Here is a 20,076-nt window from a genome sequence, read left to right on the forward strand (position 1 = left end):
ACAGGAATCTCTTCCCTCCTCTGAACTTGCTACCACTCATAGTTTGTAACTTACTTGGCTTTTAGCATATTCTACATTGAGCACAGTCCTGTCAGTAGTGCCGTGGCAAAAGCAATGGTTCTGGAGTCCTGAGACCATTTCAAATCATCGCTCTATCATCTTCTAGCCAGATGATCCTGGGCACATCACTTCCCTCTCTGACCTTCAGTATCCCAATCTCTAAAATGATCTGTAGAACTTTCCTTACCGGGCTGTTGTGAAAAGCCAAACCAGATAAGGTAGAGAAAAAGCACCTTGTCAATTTAAAAGTACCATTTAAAAAAAACCCTTGGCAAAATTACTTAAATTCTCTGAACCTCCCCAAAATTCTACAACTGTTAAACGTAATAATTTACATTTAAGGAAGTAATAACGTATAATCCCTAATTTAGAGCTGCTGTAAAGAAACCTTATTTTATAAATCTTTTAAAAAACACTATAGAAGCAGGGGCTATTATCATTAACTTCTATAGTGTGTGTTAGGTAGGTTCTGTTTCCCAATCCATGAGGGCTGAGTTTACCTTAGAGTTCTCTGCAGCACCAGGACTCACCAAAGCAGACAATTCAATATTTGCAGATTTGATTAAAAGCCAAAAGATTGCTCCGTCAGGGAAAAGAAGAGTAATTAGGCAATGGGAGTCTGTGTGTGAACAGCAGTGGGGAAGGGCAGTTTGGGGGATTCCCAATGACTAAGCTCTAGTTGAGACATACAATCTTAGAGGAACTCAGATAGCTCCCACCAGGGACCAAGAAGAACAAATGCCCGGACCTGGCTCCCCAAGCAGAGCCTGGGAATCGCAGCCTCAGAACAGAGGCTACCCCAAAGCACAGGGCTACTCAGACCTCATCACAGAAGTAAAAGGAACAACTAATCACACTTTACAGGACTTTACAATTTACAGAGGACGCTCCAAGAGACAACCCCGTGAAGCCGGAAGTACACGTTTAGTATCGGTTTCCTCATCTGGAAAAGGGGGATAAGAAAGGTTAAGAGTTGCCCAAGGTCACGGAGCTAAGTACTACCAGAGGTAGGGCTTGAATCCACAGCTCACTGACCAAGCACAGCCTTCTTTCCACTATACGCAGGGCTTTCCTTTCCATTTTGGACAGTAGGAACTAGAAGTCCAAAAAGCCGGGTTTTAGCCTTAGCTCCATCTCTAATTCAGCAGCACCTTAATTAATAGCCACCTCTTTCTGGACCTCAGTTTCCCCACATGTCAAGTGATCTATAAGTCACTTCTAACGCAGAAATTCTATGGTTCCATATCATACACACCTTTCCCTTTCCAGGTTAACACCAGAGTAGCTACAGATTTCTTTTCCTATGGGATGGCAATTAAAGAAAGCTCTGGCTTTTTTCACAAGCTTGAAGGTCATGATCTCCTGATTAATCTGATTAAGACTGTACCTAACCCCTCCCAGTCAGCTGCACTGTTGTGTAAAACCAAGGAGCTTTTTTTCCGAAAAGGGGAAGGGGAACTGTCATCCACAGTGGCTAAGCATTTGGGGGATGCTATTTTGAATCAGAGGTCAGACAGTGAAGTATATGAGGAGAACTGATGACTTGGAATAATGTCCTCTCACACAAAAGCAAGACAGATTTAGCCAAAGAATGAGAGAGACGCTGGGGACTAGCAACGAGGTGGTTGTCTTCATTTTATTTGTATCCCCAGTGACTAGCACATAGTAGGTACTTAATATGATTGATAAGATACAGGGAAATTTGAAGAGGGAGAGAACATGAAGTATTAGGGAGATCAAAAAAAGTTTCCCATAGGAGGTGACATGTGAGATAAGCCTTTTTGAAGAAGATAGGGATTCTTGGCAAAATCATGGAGAGATGAAATGTCAAGTTTAGGGAACGTCGAGCAGGCCCCTTCTGTTGGATGTCAAATGTATATAAGAGAATAATAACATGAAATAGGCCTGATGGCAGGTGGGAGCCATACCATGGGGGGCTTTGTTGCCAAGGTGAGGCATCTGTACTGTAGTCAAGGGGCAGGAAACCCCTAAAGCTTCGTGAGCACAGCGATGCCGTGTTCATGCCAAGGCTTCAAGATTTATTTATTTTTTGACAGCTGTATGGAAGATGGATGAGTGAGGAGGCACATTAGACACCAAGAGTCCTACCAGGAGGCCACTGTAATAGCTCAGGTGAGAGGTAATGAAGATGCAAGTGACAGATGGGAGCAGATTCAAAAGATGCTATGAAGATGAGACTGGGCAACAGACTGGATGTGGGGGAGGGGCAATGAGGGAGAGAGAAGAATCAGGAAGGACTCCAAGGGCTACCTGGATAAGTAGAATGATTGTGGCATCCTCGACTGAAATAAAGGAGTTTGGAGGAAGGGTGGATTTAGGAAATGTAAGATAACGAGATTTGTTTCAAGTATCACCAAGTTTTAAAAACTGAAAGGGACCTCAGCAGTCAACTAGTTCACGCTACACCCCAAAGTAATCTCCAATATAGCACAGCCAATAAGCATTCATCTGATCACTGCTAGTAGGCCTCCAAAGAAGGGGCAGCCACCATCTTCCAAGGGGATCCATGCCCTTTGGAAAGGCTTCACTTGTGAGGAAGTTTTTCCTGAAATCAAGATCAAATTATGCTCTTTGCAACCTCCACTTGTTTTGTTTTCTGAGGCTAAAAACAATCAACATTACAATCCTTCAAATTCCAGAATCCATCTATCGTCAAACCTTCTTCCCTCCATTCCCAAGCCCCATACATCCGAAGTTCCTCTAGCCTGATATTCAGGAGTTTGAGATGCCTACGAAACATCCATCTGAAAATATCCAACAAGCAGGTGATAATGGGGGCCTGGAACTCAGCAGAGAGGTTGGGCTGGATATATGGATCTGTGAGTCGTCTGCATAGAGATGATGACTAAGTCACTGAACTCATGAGAGGAAACGGCAGAGAAGAAAGAAGAAAGGAAGACAGAAAAGGGGAAAGAGGAAGGGAGAAGGAATAGGAGAGAGAGGGAGGGGGGGAGAGAGAGAGAAAGAGGGTGAGGGAGAGAGACAGGGAGAGGGAGGGGGAGAGGGGGGGAGAGAGAGAAAAAGAAGGAGGAGGAGGAGGAAGAAGAGGAGGAGGAGGAAAAGGGAGAGGGAAAAGGAAAAGAAAGAGAAGGTCTAGAGAGACAGAACAAGAACACAATCACACAATGGAGAAAAAAATGACATTTATTTGGAAGAAGGAAGGGAAGTTCCCACCACATGAATCCAATCGGTTCAAAGAGAAAAAAGCCTAACTACTTGGGTTTGAAACTTCTGGATATTTGGCCCTTTCAATAAATTAATACAAGCCCTCCCCAAGTCATGGGAATGATTGGCATTTGGGAAATGGGGAGCACGGGATGAGGTTTGGTTGCTCTGTATCCCGCCTACTCTAGAGATGTTGAGCCCAGAAACGTCCATTTTCCTATATTTCAAGCACTCAGATGCAAAGGCCTCTTGGAAATGGCACAACACCCAGCAGACAAATGCCACCCCCTGGCAGTGACCTCCATTCGGGAGACAGAGAAACAAAGTCCTTTATGTTCATTGGCAAAGGCATGCACACCCAGGACGCCCGTCAGAGGAACTTGGCTTCCAGAGTGGCGCTGCTCAAAAGAGACTGCTTTAAGTAAATAAGTGTGATTCCAAATACTTCACATTCCCCCTGCTCAGGCTAGAGGAACGTGTTGGTGGTTTGGCACATTCCACCTCCGGTGACATCTAGGTTGCTACGTAATGGTCCGGATATGATGACAGGCTTCTACAATGCCTGAATAATGCATAACAGTTCAGCTCTACATCCCCTACTCATCAGGCCTGGGCTACAGAATGTGACTTCTCTCTTCTTTAGGCATAGGCAACTGGGTGGATGAGAAGCCCCAATTCCGAACCAAATGGAGAAGATCACCCTCTGAGCTAAGCTTCAGCCAAACCCTTCAACAAACAGACCATCACTAGAATGTTCTAGCATTAGAAGCTAGCCGATGTCCTGGAAAGTTTGAGGCTGGGGGGAGGGAAGGGCCAAAGAGGACTCCACCATTTTCCCTTCTATACAGCAAAAGGGCAGGAGTACGCTGGACTTGACCACAGGATTTGTAAAAAGGAGATTCTATCTAACCCAACTCCTTCATTTTACAAATGAAGACCCTAAGGCCCAAAGAGGAAATGACTCAGCGCCAAGGTCCTACTACAAGAGATGAGATTTGAACCCAGCCAGGACTTCTGATTCCAAATGCTGTGCCCCTTCGTGTTGCCATGATGTTTCTAAAGTACCTCCGGCAGCAATAATCTACGACACCTGACATTTGGATCCCACAAAGTACTTTAAGGAAATCTAAGGAGTCAACCACTGGATCCCTGACAGGTCAGTGTAGTCTCGGCATGAGTCATTCAGGACTCAGGCCATGGCTGTGGGATGGACCGAGGGACTTAAAGGATCACAGGACTTAGAGGTGGAAAGGACCTTAGAGGTCATTTAATCCAACACCTCTCATGATGAAGAAAGTGAGGCCTGGAGAAACAAAATTGGCTGATATGAAGCCACTGGCACAAAGCAACAGGGCCAGGGTGGGGACCCAGGTGTTCTGACCCATACTCTAGGACTACCATAGCTGTCTATCAATTCTCTAGGGCCTAAAAAAGAATGGACAAATCCAGGCAAATCATTCTCCCAAAGTCACTGCTTCAAGCCCCAAGAAAAGGGCGATGACAACCCCGAAATCAATCCAATAATTCAGCAAAATTAGTTTTTCTAATGAGGCCCCCCTCCCCCTAAACTAAAAGTTACCTACAAATACAATCTCTTCCCCATCACTGATGTGACTTCCTAGTATGTAACCTGCCAGGAAGTTTTGGTTGAGAACGTATTTGCCAATTAGGAGATTTCTCTGTGATCTTGGTCACTCCCCAGAGAGAACTTTTATTTCTCCTTTGCCAAGTTAAGGGCAGGCTTAAGGAATGTGTTGATCTGGGTCCAGAGTCTGCAGATTGCTCCACAACACTTCTTATTAGAAGGAAGTCATCCCCCTTAGGGGAGAAACCAACACAGATGGGCAGAGGACAGATGTTTAAGTGGGCAGATGGTGGTGTAAATTAATAGGGAGAAGGGCCCGGCATTAATAATCCACAGAAGCTACTCAAAGTCAGACAAGTAGAAGTAAGCCCTATGTACTTTACCGTCTTTTGTTGAACCTTGGGAAAGCACTGGGGGGTTTCTAAAGGAATATTCTTCATTCCTCTGGTCACGAGGATCACTTACGGCTAACATAGGAATATATAAAATACAGGAAGCCACACAGAACTGCTGGGTGGCTATGGTGTTACCTTGCTAACAGTCTGACCTGAACAATGCCCTGAGAAGGGGTGTGACCCTGGGAGCCACACAGCCCAAACACAAACGGAGCCAACCCTGCCCTCCTCCAGGCAACAAGAGAGCTACATAGTCCATCACCCTGGAAACCCTGAGTACAATACAACTGAAAAGCTGTTGGAGGTTCAAATCTTCACTCCTTCCTGAACGTGTAGGACCAGAGCCTTCTTGGGAAGTCAACTGACCAAGGCCACTAATGGAGGGCAAAGGAATGTCATTTTCCTTTTGTGACAACTAGATACCTTCTCAATTCAAACAAAGCACAAAGAAAAGCACCTTGGGTCTACCTTCCTATCTGCCCCCCCCCCCAAGAAAAACAAAAAGCAATAAATAAACCCAACATCTATGTACTTCCTCCCCATCCGTATTTCCTCTTCCCTCCCACTAATCCATACCAAAGACAGATGTAGAAACCTGATCTTTTGGCTGAGAAAAAGCCCGATAAAATGACCAGGATCAAAGTGGTGTCATGAGAGCAATGCCTTAGCGGTCAGAAACCCCAACTAATCGTGTGACCTCTGGCAAGTCACAAACTCTCTGGGTCTCAGTTTCCTCTCGACAAATGAGGATAACATCCACCCTCTTGAATGGAGGAATAAATGGGGTAATAGACCTTAAACTGGGATTATAAACCTTAAAGATCTAGACAAAGGTTCTAGAACATTGCTGCCATTAAGCCAGAGCAATCAGACACACACCTGAGACTTCAGCTAGGACCCCAGGGGAAGAATCCACAACAGTATCACAATGACCAAGAAGCGCAACACTGGGCAAAAAATAGCTCAGTCAAAGCCAGAATGATACTCATCTCTTAAAATGCAAAACAGCCTCAAACACATATACACAGTCAGATGAACCCATTTCACTTTTCTAAAGCCCCTGGGGAGCTGAGCTGCTCAGGGCAAGCAGAGGTGAAGTCTTCCAAAGACCAAGGAGCAACAGAAACTACAGTCCCGGGTTCCGGTCCAAGGAACCCAAGGGCCAAGTCAAGGCTGCGTGGCCTGATCTGGGTTCCACCAGCAACTTCCTATGTAAGTTGTCCCCCTCATTAAAATGTGAGTTCTTTGAGGAAAGGGACGGCTTTCACCTTTCTTTACATTCCTAGTGCTTGATACAGAGAAAACTTATTAAAATTTGCTGTTAACCTTAACAACCCCTCTGTGCCTCAATTTCCTCATTACCTCTGAATGCCAACAATAGGTACGGTCTCTGTAAATACAAAGAAGCATAGGAACCCCAACCCCACCACCACCAAGGATGCCTAGAGCCTCCTGGGCCAGTTCTACCCATCCCCCACCCACTCTCCCATGCCCAGATATGAAGGCAGGTCACAAAGAGTCAACATGACTTGATCAAGAAAAGGTCATTTCCACTGCTGACATGGTTACTTGACTGGTCCATCAGGGGAAAACTACATCAGGGTTTTCCTAGATTTCAGCAAAGCATCTGACAAAGCTTTAGATTACAGTACAGTTACACGGATTCCAAACCGGCCTTATGAAAGGACGCCCCCCCCCCCCAAAGCAGTCATTAATGGTGTGACAAAACCTTGGAAAGAAAGGCAGTGTGGTGTAGTAGATAGACATCTGACCTCAGAGGCAGAAAGACCTGGGTTCTGGTTGTACTTCTGATACATCCTGGCTGTGTGACCCTGGATGAATTACTCAACTTTTCAGTTCTCTCGGCAACTAAAAACTAAATCACAGAATAGGGGCCTGTTAGCACTGTTAAAAGGCAGCTAGGTGGTGCAGTGGAAGACTCCTCTTCCTGAGTGAAAATCTGCCTTCAGATACTTACTGGATGTGTGACCCTGGGCAAGTCACTTGACCCTGTCTGCCTCAGTTTTCTCATCTGTAAAACGAGCTGGAGTGGGAGGTAACAAACCACTCCAGTATCTCTGCCAAGAAAACCCTCAATGGGGTCACAAAGAGTAAGACACGTTGAAACTACTGAATGACGATCAAAAACATCATTAAAGAGAATTTCCTCACTGGGAGGTTCCTGATACCACTGAAAACAGTCTAAACAAACAAACAAAAAGTCAATTCTGAAGGAAGTTTCCGGTGTCGCATCCCAGAAATCAGTGTCTTTTAACACTTTTATCCATGACTTAGACTAAGCCATAAATGACACGCTTGTATACTGAGCAGAATGGTAGAGGACACTAACTTAAAACAGCACTACCTAACACTCTGGATGCCAGGAGTCAAGGTCTTAATAAAGCTTGACTCTAAGACGGCATTTAACAGAGACAAATGTCAAGTCATACTTGGGTTCAAAAATCAGGCTCACAGACAAGATAGGGGTATGGATGCACCTAAGTGGTTCACCTAAAATAAACCACCTTGGAGCGGAGTGTCCTGCAAAGCTCCACATGCGTCAACAGTGCGTTATGGCAGCAGCATTTAGAAGGGGATAAGGGCCAGGACTAGAGAGGTGAAGGTTCTACTATAACGTGGCCTGGTCAGACCCCATTGGGAGTACTGGGCTCCATTTCAGGACGGACTGAAGAACATTCTGGAAGAGGACGGTGAAAGGCTCCAAGATTGTGTCTTATGAGGTGATGACGAAGGAAGTGGGAATGTTGAGCCTAGAGAAGGGAAGACCAGGGGGTGGAAGGCGGGAGGTGGGGCTGGGGGGACAGCTATTCCACGGAAGGTGAAGTAACAAATTCCCTTCCTCAATCTACTGCAGGACCTTAGGTTAAGATATTTTCACCTCGCTGTTCTTCTGTTTCTTAGTAACCCCTTCTGAACACCCCCTGCTCTGATAGATGGATGATAAATGGATATAGGTAAAGGATTTAATAACGCTCCCAGCTAGCATTTATATAACCCTTTGATGTTTGCCAAAAGCTTTTCAGGCTCAGCACAGCGCCTGGCACACTGACCGCACTTGATAAATGCCTTGCTGACTTGACGTACCCTGTTTTGTACTGTTTGAAATTGTGTCATGAGTCACACAGAACCTTAGAGTTGAAAAAAATGTATGTAGTCCATCCTCAAAAACAAATGTGCCCAACAACGTTCCCAAGAAATGGCAGCCCATCTTGCCGCTCCCGCTGAATTTTAAGTTCCCAATGGTCAAGACTTAGAGAGAAAATTGGGTGCCACAGAAAGAATCCTGGACGTAAAATCAGAAGACTTCAGTCTGAATCTCAGCTGCAATCATTATGACCCTCACGACTCTGGGCAAAGGCCCTCTAACTTCTCTAAGATTCAAACGCCTCAACTGTAAAACATGGGTGCCCTCCTGGACTTACACTACCCCTCAAAACTGCAATGAGGAAAACTGCTTTGTCGGCCTTGAAAAACAGAAATGTGAGCTGTTAGGGTGTTTATTCTGTAGCCCCCACCCCACCTCCCACATTAAACAAGAACGAATAAAGAATACCACTCAATAACAGTAACGGCAACACCGAACCCAGGTCCTTCGACTCCAAACCCAGCGCTTTTCCTACTACACCATCCTGTTTCCCACCAAAAAATACTTACTGGTTATTAGAAAGGAACAGAATAAACATTTATAGAGCACTTTCTGCATGCAAGGCATTATGCCAAGCGCTTTACAAATAGTATCTCATTGGAGACTCATAACCACCCTGGGAGACAGGTGCCCTTACTCCCTCCATTTTACAGTTGAGGAAACTGAGGCAGACAGAGGTTAAGTAATTTGCCCAGGGTCACAAAACTAGTGGCTAGATTTGAACTCAGATCTTCCTGATTTCAGGCCCAGTACTCTAGCCACTTCACTATCTAGCTGCCTGTCTCTACAGCTACCCATTCATCTATTCACCAGTCTATATCTCTGTCTAGATAGATATGTATTATGTACATACATATGGATGTACACTAGACTCCGTGAAATGGGGATGATCCCAAGTCCCACCCTCCCTAACAGGTTTATTGTTTGTTATTTATAAATGTTCCATGTAGCGGTCATTATCTTTTGTTCTGGGAAAGGTTTACCGTGACAGTCACAGACCAACCGTCTTTGAAAGGTTCTGACAAGCACTAAGAAGGCCACGCTTTGTCCCGAAGGGCCTGGCTTTCCTCACTGGTGGCTTCTTCTCCTTCTGGACCAAGTCCCAGCCAAGCTTCCCTTCATTCCTAACTTTCTACCCTTCTCATAGGACAGAAATTCCTTCCCGTTTTCTCTGCCCCTCCCCCCGACTCCTCCATTTTGGAATCATGATCAAATCAACTTTGCCTTGCTCCTGGATGGCATATGGGTCTGGTCCCCTACAGTCTCACTCACCATCTCTGTACCTTTCTGGACCAAAGCGTCTCTCCCTGGCCACCATGCCCCTCTGCATGCCATCATCATTAGAAAGCTAGGCACTGTGCTAAGGGCTTTTTACAAATATTATCTCACTTGACCCTCACAATCACTCTGGGAGGCAAGTACTATTACTCTTTCCAATGTACAGCTGAAGAAACTGAGATGAACAGAAGTTAAGTGACTTGCCCAGGGTCACACGGCTATTGTCTGGGGTTGGATTTTAACTCGGGCCTTCCCGACTCCAGGTACAGCATTCTATCCATGTACAGCCTAGCTGCCTCAGTGCATGGCACACAGTAATGCTTTTTCATGCATCCGTTAAATGTGATGAAATGCATGCGCGTGCGCACGCGCGGGCACACACACACACACACACACACACGTATGCATATGTCTGTGTGTGCACGTGCCTATGTGGTCATATATTTGGGGGAGTACAGATAAATGGCTAAGCCAGGAAGGGACTGAATGGAGAAACCTCTTCATTATCTCAAAACATTTCTAGGTCTGTCTTAAATGCAAAAAGGTTTGGAAACTCTACACATTGATCCTGCCAGGGACTGGGTAATTCCTCCTACCTCATGGCGGGGAGGCAGCTCACAGAGGGGGTAAGGGGCGGGCCGGATGTCCTGGGAGAACAAGACTGCTGAGTAAAGGACCCATACCCCACCGGGTAATAGGCAGCACATCAGAGGCAAAACCGATAAAATGCATGAGCTACAACAGTTCATGTAATGTTGTAGTTAAAAACAATGAAAAAATAAATTAAAAAAAACCCACAACAACCCAGAAAACGTTAGATTTGGAACCGGAGGCCCTCAGCTACCAGATGTCTAAGGCCCCATCCAGCCCAAGATTTTAGGCCATCCAAGGACCTATTCCCTAATTACCTGGGACAGCTTCCCCATGATACCTTAACCTATACTCTAATTCCAAAGACTTCCTTCTAGCTCTAAAATGCCCATTTTCAGATGCTTATTTTGCCCTCAGACCCTCTCTGCCTCTGGTCCCTTCACCCCTGACTGTGCTCTTTACCCATCACCCAGAGCCTCAGCTGTGGTGAGTGAGCTCCGAGTGGCCTGTGCCAAGACTTTACTCTCTGGGGTCTGGTGGGTGCAAGGCAGTATGGCTGATGGGTTTGCCATCTGTTGCCAGTGCCCAATGGTGCCTGAAAGCAAAGCGGTTCCCTCCACCACCCCATATGCAGAACATCTAAATAAAACTCCATACTTCGTGTGTCTAGAGCCAGGCTGGAAAGAGAGCCTCCTGGAGCTTCAGGCCTGGGTGTTCTTTCACACCCAGCACAAGAGGAAATATTTCTAAATGGCAAGCGTGTAGGCCAGTAGGGGAATGGGAGGGGCCTAGTCTTGGGAACAAACCCTTGGAAAATACTGCTGAAAATAACTGCAAAAGAAAAGGGGAAAAAAAACCCTCTCTTCTGTTACTGGGCCTGGCAAACAACAGGTGCAGGGTGAGGCTGCCCCCAAGGGTGGCTCCTGATGGAGAAGGGCTGTGCCCCTGGACCCCCACCTTTGCTGCGGATAATCTATAAAACAGGAAACTGGGGGGCTGGGGTGGGAGGAGGAGAAGAGGCGGGGAAAGGGGGCATAAGGCATCCTGAAAGTAAAAACAACCCCTATGACTGTTTGAAAGAGTGTCACCACAAAAGAGAGATAAAAGTTGATTTCCTTCCATCTTTATTTTTCTCCTTTCTACTCCAAGGGAGCAGCTTCTACAGAGAAGCAGCAAGGAGGAAGGAAAGGCCCTGGATTCTGAAAGCAGCTGCATATCCTGCTTACACACACACACACACACACACACACACACACACACAGAGAGAGGCCAAAACCAGCCCTCATGCTCCAGAGTTTCCTTTGTCCCTGACCGCTGATACACCTGAGAGATCTCTGAAGGACTAAGCCTAAGCCACGTACAGCACTCTGCCCGAGGGACTGCCCCATCCACGGAGCCTTGGCCTTCTCTTATTTTATTTTTTTCATTCCATGGAAATGGCAAAGAGGGACTCTGCTGGCCACTATCTGTGGCCATAGAAGCATTCCCATCTTCCAGCCCCCCTGCCCCATGCTCAAAACTCCTAGGCTTTCACCCCAGAGACATCCTCAATTAAGCATTAAGTATCCTACAGATCTCTTTAAAAAGTAAAAAACTGAAAAGCCAACTTAGAGCTTCATAGATTATCCGTGTGACCTTGAGGTGAGACATTAAACCTGTCTCCTGGTCTGTAAAATGAGGGAGCTTGATTAGATGATCTCTAAAGGCCCCTTCTAGCTTTAAAAACAAATGAACAACAAAAAAAACCCTTAATACTCTGCAAGGTCTTCTTAGCCATGGATGAATCTTTTGGGACCACAGAATGACAGATATAGAACTGAAAAGGACCTTACAGACTGTCATCTTTTTCATTTTACACCTGAGGAAACTGAGATCCAGGGAGGTAAGGCAATTAGCAGGTCACACAGTGTCAGAGGTAGGATTTGAACCCAAGGCCTCGACTCCAGAGCCAGTACATTTTCCATTGTACATGCTGCTGTTGACCAAAATGGTTGTGATTTACACATTAAACAGATTTTTTTTTCTGTTGTAAAGAGATCACCTATTCTAATTCCTACCCATCTTAAATCTCACCTTCTACAGTAAACCTTCCTTGATACCCTTATTAGAGGAACAATTCTTAACCTCTGGGCGGGGGAGGGGGGATGGTTGTGCATCTCATAAAACCTATGAATAATTGTCGTGATTTTTTAAAATATCATAATTGAAGGAAACGCTACATTTTCTTCTGCTATGCCTGCAGCCCCCTTCTCCCATTGGCAAGTTCCTCCTAAGGCCTCCTTCTTGAGGAAGGGCCCCAGGATGGCCAGTCCTCATTGCCCTCCCAGGTATATGACTTTCTGGATACCATGTCTCATCTACAATCTCACCCTGGAACATCCATAAGTCCCTGAAGCTTTTTCACCCTGGGACCTTTTCAGCTCTGCCAGCCCCCTTCTGAGTTCCTGCTGGGTCATCCATTTGGCAGAGGGCCCTATGCCAGCCAACCTTCATTCTGACTTTCCATACATCAAAACTCCTCCTCCGCTTTCCAGGCCCCTTTTGTGCACTATCTTCCCCCCATTAGATTATAAGCTCCTTGAGGGCTTCTATCTTTCTCCCTAGTGACTAGCTGGGGATAAACACACATTTATTAAGCAGTTGGCACATAGTAAGTGCTTAATAAAAGTGTGGTGTCTCAGTTTCCATTTCAGTTAGAGATAGGTGAAAATAAAGGGGTAATTCCCCCTGCCCCATTTAAATTCACGGACCCCCGGAAATCTTAACTCCAGGTTAAGAAGCCCTACCCTAGATAATAACACTTTCCCATTCAGACCTCAAGTTTGTACCTCCCCGATGTACTTATTAATTTTGAATAACTATATATTTTGTGTATGTATATATATATTCTCTATATATACAGTATAACTATATTATTATATTATATTTTGTACTATAACCACCCATAACCATACTACAAATGACTCATGAGCAAGAAGTGGTAAAAGAAATATCATTCGGGAAATATATGATTAGAAAAGGAGGCAGGCTGGTCATGAAGTGAAAATGGAAGACAGTAGATAGAAAGCTTGTACGCCTACACAGGCTTAAAGCACTTCCTATCAGAAGTGACTGATTCAAAGTACAGGGGGCATATTTTTTGGACAATGGGGGAATATGTATTGCTTAACTAGACATCTGTTACAAGGGCTTTGTTTTTCTTTCTTTTTCAATGGGGGAGGTAGAAAAGAGGAAAGGGTATGAAAGCTGAATTGAAAATTAATTGAAAAAAAGAAAATTTAATTTTTAAAAGGACCTGTAGAATCATTCGATTGACAAGCACCTATGTGAACCATGGGAGTTACGAAAACAAAAATGAAATAGTTCCTGTCTTCACGGAGCTAACATTCTATTTTGGAGAAAAGGAAGCATGTATATGCATAAGTATAAACTTTTACCTGGCTCCAACCTTATTTCACATTCTTCCCCTTTGAGGACTCTCAGGCACACTGGACCACTAACTAGTCACTGAACCCAATACACCATCTCCTGCCTCCACAGCTTAATAAAAGTTGTCCCCAGTGCCTAGAATGTATCCTCTCATTGTGAACTTTCAGAAACTTATTTGCCTTGAATTCTGCTCAAATGCCACCCTCTTCCAAGAAGCCTTCTCTGATTTCCCTACTTGTTACTGCTCCTTCTTTCTTCCAATCTCCTTCTGTTACTTTGACTAGGTTTATTCCCAGATCCTTGGACTCCAAAGCCACCCTCATTTCTACTGATACTGACTCTCTAAAATTATATCCCTTTATTAGAGGGATCTGGTGGCTCAGCGGATAAAACACTGGACCAGGGGTTAGAAAGACTCGAGTTCAATCCCTGTCTCAGAAAGTCCTTAATATCTGTTTGCCTCAGTTTCCTCAACTATAAAACTATAAAAATACTAGCATCTACCTCCCCGGGTTGCTGTGAAGATCCAATGAGATGACATTTAGCACAGTGCCTGGCACATAGTAGGCACCATATGGATGCTGATTCCCTTCCCCATGAGAATGTAAGTTCATTGACAGCAGAAGCTGTTTTGTTATTTGTCTCTGAACGCTAATGTGTATATCTACATGCATGCACATACATATTTTTACATATGCACCCCACACATATATACCTTATATGTGTGTATGTGCCCTATATACATGTATAATAGATGCGTAATAAATGTTCATGGAATAAACTGACCCCCACCCATACAACAAAAGACACAGCACTAAAGTCTTTAAAAACAAATTCCAGGATTCTCCGAAATGTTTTATTAATGTGCTCTACTCAACTCAGGTGAGAAACTTTGAAAAGTCTATCTAAGAGGCACCCAATGCATGGAGCAACAGGGAGCTGTTGATTCCCTAGCCTGGCAGGGCAGCCCAGACTGCCCCTATGCCAAGCTACCCCTCACCCCACACCAATCACCAAATTATCAGACCTTTTCGTTCTGCATGTGGCTTTTCCAGGCAGACAAAAGCAAAGCTGAGTCAGACTGCTTTCCTTTCCCCAATTGTTTGGGGAAAGACAAAAAGGGCGCTGACAGCCGAACTCTTTGGGCTCAGCGAGCAAACACCTGACCGCTTGCCTAGGAAACCGGGCATGGAGCTATTAGCAGCTCAGGGTCACACGGACAGACACATGCACTCTCCCTCTCCCCCCTCTAGCTAACTGTACTTTCAGTGACTGAAAAAAAACACCAGAACAGAAGGCAGCACAATTCCTGACTTTACTGATCCTTGCAAATACAGAGCCGGCTGATTCCCCATCCACCTACTCGATGCTCAATCCTCCTCTTCAAATTCACTCCTCCCTTTATTGTCCCTTGGCAACTAATATATAATTTAGAGTCCACGTTGTCATATGCAGCGAACGGCAATTGCCTATGAATTAGTAACAAAATGCTGGTGCCGGAGGATGGGGACAAAAACATATCAACAGTCACCGGCACAATTATACAAGGTTAAATCTGTAACCTACTTTCTCCACTCTTGGTTACCTAAAGACAGAACACCGAGAGCCTAGGCTACCACGATCAGAAATACACAGGAGCAGAGAAAGGCCTTTATGCCTGGTTTACATATAATGAAAAGCATTCGGTGGCTCCCTCAGCCTCCCCTCCAATTCATAATAACAATCTTTTACGCCTGCCCGGCACTTTCACATCTTTCCTCTCTTAGGATCCTCATAATAGCCCTGGGAGATAGGCAGGGGAATAATTCTTACCCACCGCTTTACAGAAGAAGAAACTGAGGTTTGGAGATTAAGTGACTCACCAGTCGAGCCGAGACTGAAATCCTGCCTGAAGGTCTAGGGCTCCTTCCATGATCCAGCATTGTCTCGACCCCCAGCCCCCTCCATCCAATCTATTTCCCTTCTAGACCACTCTAAGTATTACACGCCGGGGGTGGTATATAACATATGGCATATATGCCCCAGGGGCAGCATATAACACTATGATCTAGATGGAATCTGTTATAAAAGGTCTTCAAGTAGAAGCTACGTGACCACTTGTCAAGAAGGTTGTGAAAGAGTTCTCAGTTCAGATATCAACCAAAGTGGATGAACTCTTCCCAATACGACCCAGTATGAGCACCCCTGATTCAATGGAACTGAAATGTCAACTATTTTTCCAAGGAGATGATACCCGGACTCAATTAGGAAAAGGTAACCTAGTGTTCACAAAAAAAGGGCCTATCTTGCTCTGTAAGTCTTGACACCCCCCACCCCCCCGCAACCAACGTCTCTTAAAAAAGAAAACCCCTATCAATATTCTTTTTCTGCAATGGTACAAAGAGACCTACATCAATCATCAGGCACTTGAATGAAAGTGGTATGACAGGGTCTATTATTCTCTTGAAGTACACTCGTCCTTTTTTCCGAACAGCTGCCAGACCCTATTAGATGTACAGAATGAGGGCTGAGCAGGGATGGGATCTGCTATTGAAAGGGGGCAGACAATAGGCCCCCTTACATTGGGGATTTGGTCTCTGTATCACATCTGGCCGAAATCAATTTTTGACCTAATGTTACTTTCATTTGCTATCTGATTTGGTTTCATATGTAGTCTGTCATCTCCTAGAGCCTTCGAACCTGTGCTGGGCTGCCCTAAAAAGACTTTGGGGGTGTGGCCAGTCTTCGGTCACACATGGAAATGGCACTTCTGACCATGAAGGAGTCTATTTTCGTGGTCTTGGGCTCTGCCTGGGTTTTTCCTCCCTAGTCCTCGTAGTTTCAAGCTTCTGAACCCTTGAGAAGGTGGTCTTATTTCTTTTGTAGAAGGGGCAAGGCAGTTTATGAATAAAATGAGAGTATATGGCTTTTCAACCACAGGAAAGCCAGAATATGAGTGTACTATTTAGGCTGGAGAATTTTAGGACAAATGGATTGCTACCTTCTTTAAAAAAAAAAAAAACAAAACAGGAAGCTAATGGATTTGTTCCTACCCTCTAAGAATTATTATCTCTTCCCACCCCCCCCAACCCCATTAAAAAAGCCATATTTACTTACCCATAAGACCTCTGGATAAAAGCAGGGTGTAACTGCTGAACACCAATTGTAAAACCTAAAAAACAAAACATTAGAAGTATAAGAGGAAATACTGGGAGCGATGAATAGGTTGTTTGTACATCTGTGTACATACCCACTAGATTTAAGCACAAGCTGTCATACACATGAGTCATTTTTAACATGCATCTCTCAACTCAAAAGAGGGATCTAGAAAACGTCCGAAACCAGCCACAGTCCTCCTCTAGGTAGAGCTGGCCCACTATTTAGCTGCAGAGGTAGGTATAAAAATTCTCTCTCCTTTCTCTTTTGATTTTCTAGAGGAAGTGACACAGCTCTGGAGAACAGTAACAGCAAGCACTCACATCTCCATAGCACCTTCTGCCCAACAACCCTCAAGAGCAGGCAGGGGAATTATTTTCCCCCTTTTAATTGTGAAGGAAACTAAGACTGGGAGAGCTGCTCTCAGTCCAACTCAGATCCACAGCTCCTAAGTGGAGAATCGAGATCTCTGGACTCCTCGTTCAGCCTTACTTCATGCTGCTCCCCTAAAAGAACTACTGCAGTGTCTTTGGTTCAAGTTTTGTTTTGGCCCCAGTGGGCCCTTCCTAGATATAGGGATCACCTCTTTCAAACAGAGTTTCTAACTCTGATCTGAGCACAAATGCCACAGTGATGACTGGTCTGGTCTCTCTGACTTTGGGGAACACATAATAACTGACAACAGCTTGTTCAATGACAGGAACATGCACTTTGTGCTCCACCATCAATAAGTATGCTGAATATAGTAATGAGAGCAGAGAAAAGATGGAGGAAAAAAACAAACCAAGGTTGTTGCTCTCACCAGTGTGAATACTCCTTGGCTTGGCTCCCAGGTACGCCAAATTAACATTTGCTTTCCGGCCATCTATGATGGGGTTGGGGTCTTTACAAGCTCTTTCTGCTGCAGCCCGGTCTGCCATTGTAACCTAGAAGGAAGCACATGAGTTCTCAAGGTCCTGGCTGCAGAGGGTCTTCTCTGTACTATACATTTAGTCTTCCCTCTCAAGTGGAATGAGTAAGCAAGGAAGGAGGAAGCTCACTCCAAGGGGAGCTCATGCTGTTTTTCCTTTCCACATCAGCTTTACCCAATGCCCACTGGGATAGTTCCTCTGACTTTCCTCACTGCCACTGAGCATTGCCCACAGTGCAAAAAAAAACTCACTCAAACAGGCAGAACAATGGCAACAAAGCACCTTTGTTGATTATCCATCAAAAGGCACCAGTGGGGCAAGACTTTGAGGTAGACCTGAAACTTTCAAAAGGGTCACAAATAATAAGAGAGAAGGAAAGAAGCCAAAGTTAAGTAGAGGGCTTCAGACTCAGGACAGAGGCTGCTCCATCCCACCAAGGCTCCCAACGTGCCCCACTGGGAGGGACAGGCTTGCTGACAAAACATGGTGTCACAGAACACTCAGGAGGCAAGCTTAGGAATCGAGGATAAACCCGAACATGGTGTCTTTTCCCTTTCGAGTTCTGTAGCAGAGAACACTGGGGTCCAGCAGAGAAAGGTGATGACTTTCCCTCACCCTCCAAGGGCCTCTTGCAGAATTAGGGTAAAGTGGGGAGAATACATATAAACTTTTTTTTTTTAAACTTTCTCCTGTAAGTCTGGAGTTGGCTCTGAAATGAAAACGTGCTGTGAGCCACCTGCAGGTGCACAGAACCAGGGAAGATACTCAACCCCAGAGCTGCGCTCTCCGGATAAGGAGCCGCAGGGAGGGTCTCAGTGTGCCTGGTTGGTTGGGCTATGTGTGTGCTCAGTGGGAAGAGAGGCACCATGGGGGGCGAGGCGGGGGGGCACCGGGAGGAGGGGACGGTTGAAAAGCAGGGATCTGAGCAGAGCTCAGAGATGGAAGAGTGAACGGCTCACTAGTTTATACAGACACACACACAGCAACTCCGGCTGAAAGGTTACAGATAAGATGGTGGGGGAGGGAAGAGGAGGGGAGAAGAAGGGGGGTAGGGGTGGGGGGGGGAAGTGGGAGGGGAGAGAGAGAGAGAGACTAGGAGGCCCAGTTCTGATGACAGGTACTATGATGAGGATGCCAACACCCTGCCAAATGGCAGAGAATACAAATGTATTAATTAATTATTAATTTGAAACCTTCTAGAGTTCAGCCCCAAAGGAAAGGCACGTGCGACCAGGGAGGTCGGGATGGGGAGAACCAACAGACAGCTTGACCCCTTCCAACCCCTAAAGTTTTCGGCTTCCAAAGGAGGCGGGGTGGGGGTGGGGGGGAGGGGAGGACTTGGTGCCTTGCTGGGGCGCGGGGTCACTTACAAAGCCATAGCCCCGGGACTTGCCCGTCTGGCGGTCGGTGATGACCACAGCCTCCTCGATGTCCCCGAAGCCCTCGAAGTACTTCCTCAAGGAGGAGTCGGTGGTGTGGTAGGGCAGCCCCCCGACGAAAATCTTGGTGAACGTGGTATCCTTCTGGAGGGTGTGCATGGTGCCGGCCGGGGGCCGCCCGCTGCTTAGCGAGCACGGCGCCTGTTGGAGGAGCATCCGCGCCGGGGCCGCGGCCAGACGGAGCCCGGGGGCCCCGGGGAAGCCGCGCTAGGGCGAGGCGTGTGCGCCCACCACCCCCCGAGAAAAAGTGTTCCCCCGAAGTGGGTCTCCTTCCTGTTCAAGACGCGAGGACAATCCGACTGTTTGCTCCAAGTTCAGCGCATCGGGGAGGAGAGAAGCAGGTGGTGCAAGAGGCCCCAGGCACGCACAGCAAGAAGAGAGAAGAAGCCCCGGGCACCGGCGCAACCCGCGCACACAGACCTCGCGCCGCTAGGGAATCGCCACCCCGGCGGCAGCCCCGGCTCTTTGTAGGCAGCACCGCCCCCTCCCGCCCTCGGACCCGCCCTCGCCCCGCCTCCAGCCCGCCCCTGGGCGCAGCGACCGCTGGGAAACGTAGTCCCTGACCCAGCCCAGCCCTGCCCTGCCCTGCCCTGCCCTGCCTTGCCTTGCCCTGCCCGGCCCAGCCCAGCTCTATCCTGTCCAACCCAACCTAAACCAGGCCAGAGAACCCCGCTCTCGAGGACGCAAGGTAAAGGAAGGATTTTTGCAGTTCTGGGTCTGGTGTAAGTGATGAATGAAAAGTCAAAGTCTGCGGGGAAGTGGAAGAGGAAGAGACCTGGGCTTCCAAAGGAAGGGATTCTCCAAATTTGGAGTCATAGGATTTAGTAAGGGGCGTCAGAGATCCCCTCCTCAGTCAGGCACCTTCATTTTACAGAGGAGCAAACTGAGCACAGAGGATGCC

General features: G+C 46.3%; 1 protein-coding gene across 1 annotated transcript in view; it reads right to left on the reverse strand.

Moving 5' to 3' along the window:
• RBM38 (RNA binding motif protein 38) overlaps positions 1–19,634 on the reverse strand; it is a 31,424-nt gene extending 11,790 nt beyond the window's left edge. Inside the window, exons 1-3 of the mRNA XM_036751964.1 lie at positions 19,107–19,634; positions 17,628–17,751; positions 16,787–16,841 (exon numbers count right to left, since the gene is read on the reverse strand). Coding sequence (XP_036607859.1) covers positions 16,787–16,841; positions 17,628–17,751; positions 19,107–19,331 — 404 coding nt within the window. The 5' untranslated portion in view covers positions 19,332–19,634. The remainder of the gene's footprint in view (positions 1–16,786; positions 16,842–17,627; positions 17,752–19,106) is intronic.
• Between the last annotated feature and the right edge of the window lie 442 nt (positions 19,635–20,076).

Source organism: Trichosurus vulpecula, chromosome 3 (assembly GCF_011100635.1).
Source record: "Trichosurus vulpecula isolate mTriVul1 chromosome 3, mTriVul1.pri, whole genome shotgun sequence".
Taxonomy (NCBI): Eukaryota; Metazoa; Chordata; class Mammalia; order Diprotodontia; family Phalangeridae; genus Trichosurus; species Trichosurus vulpecula.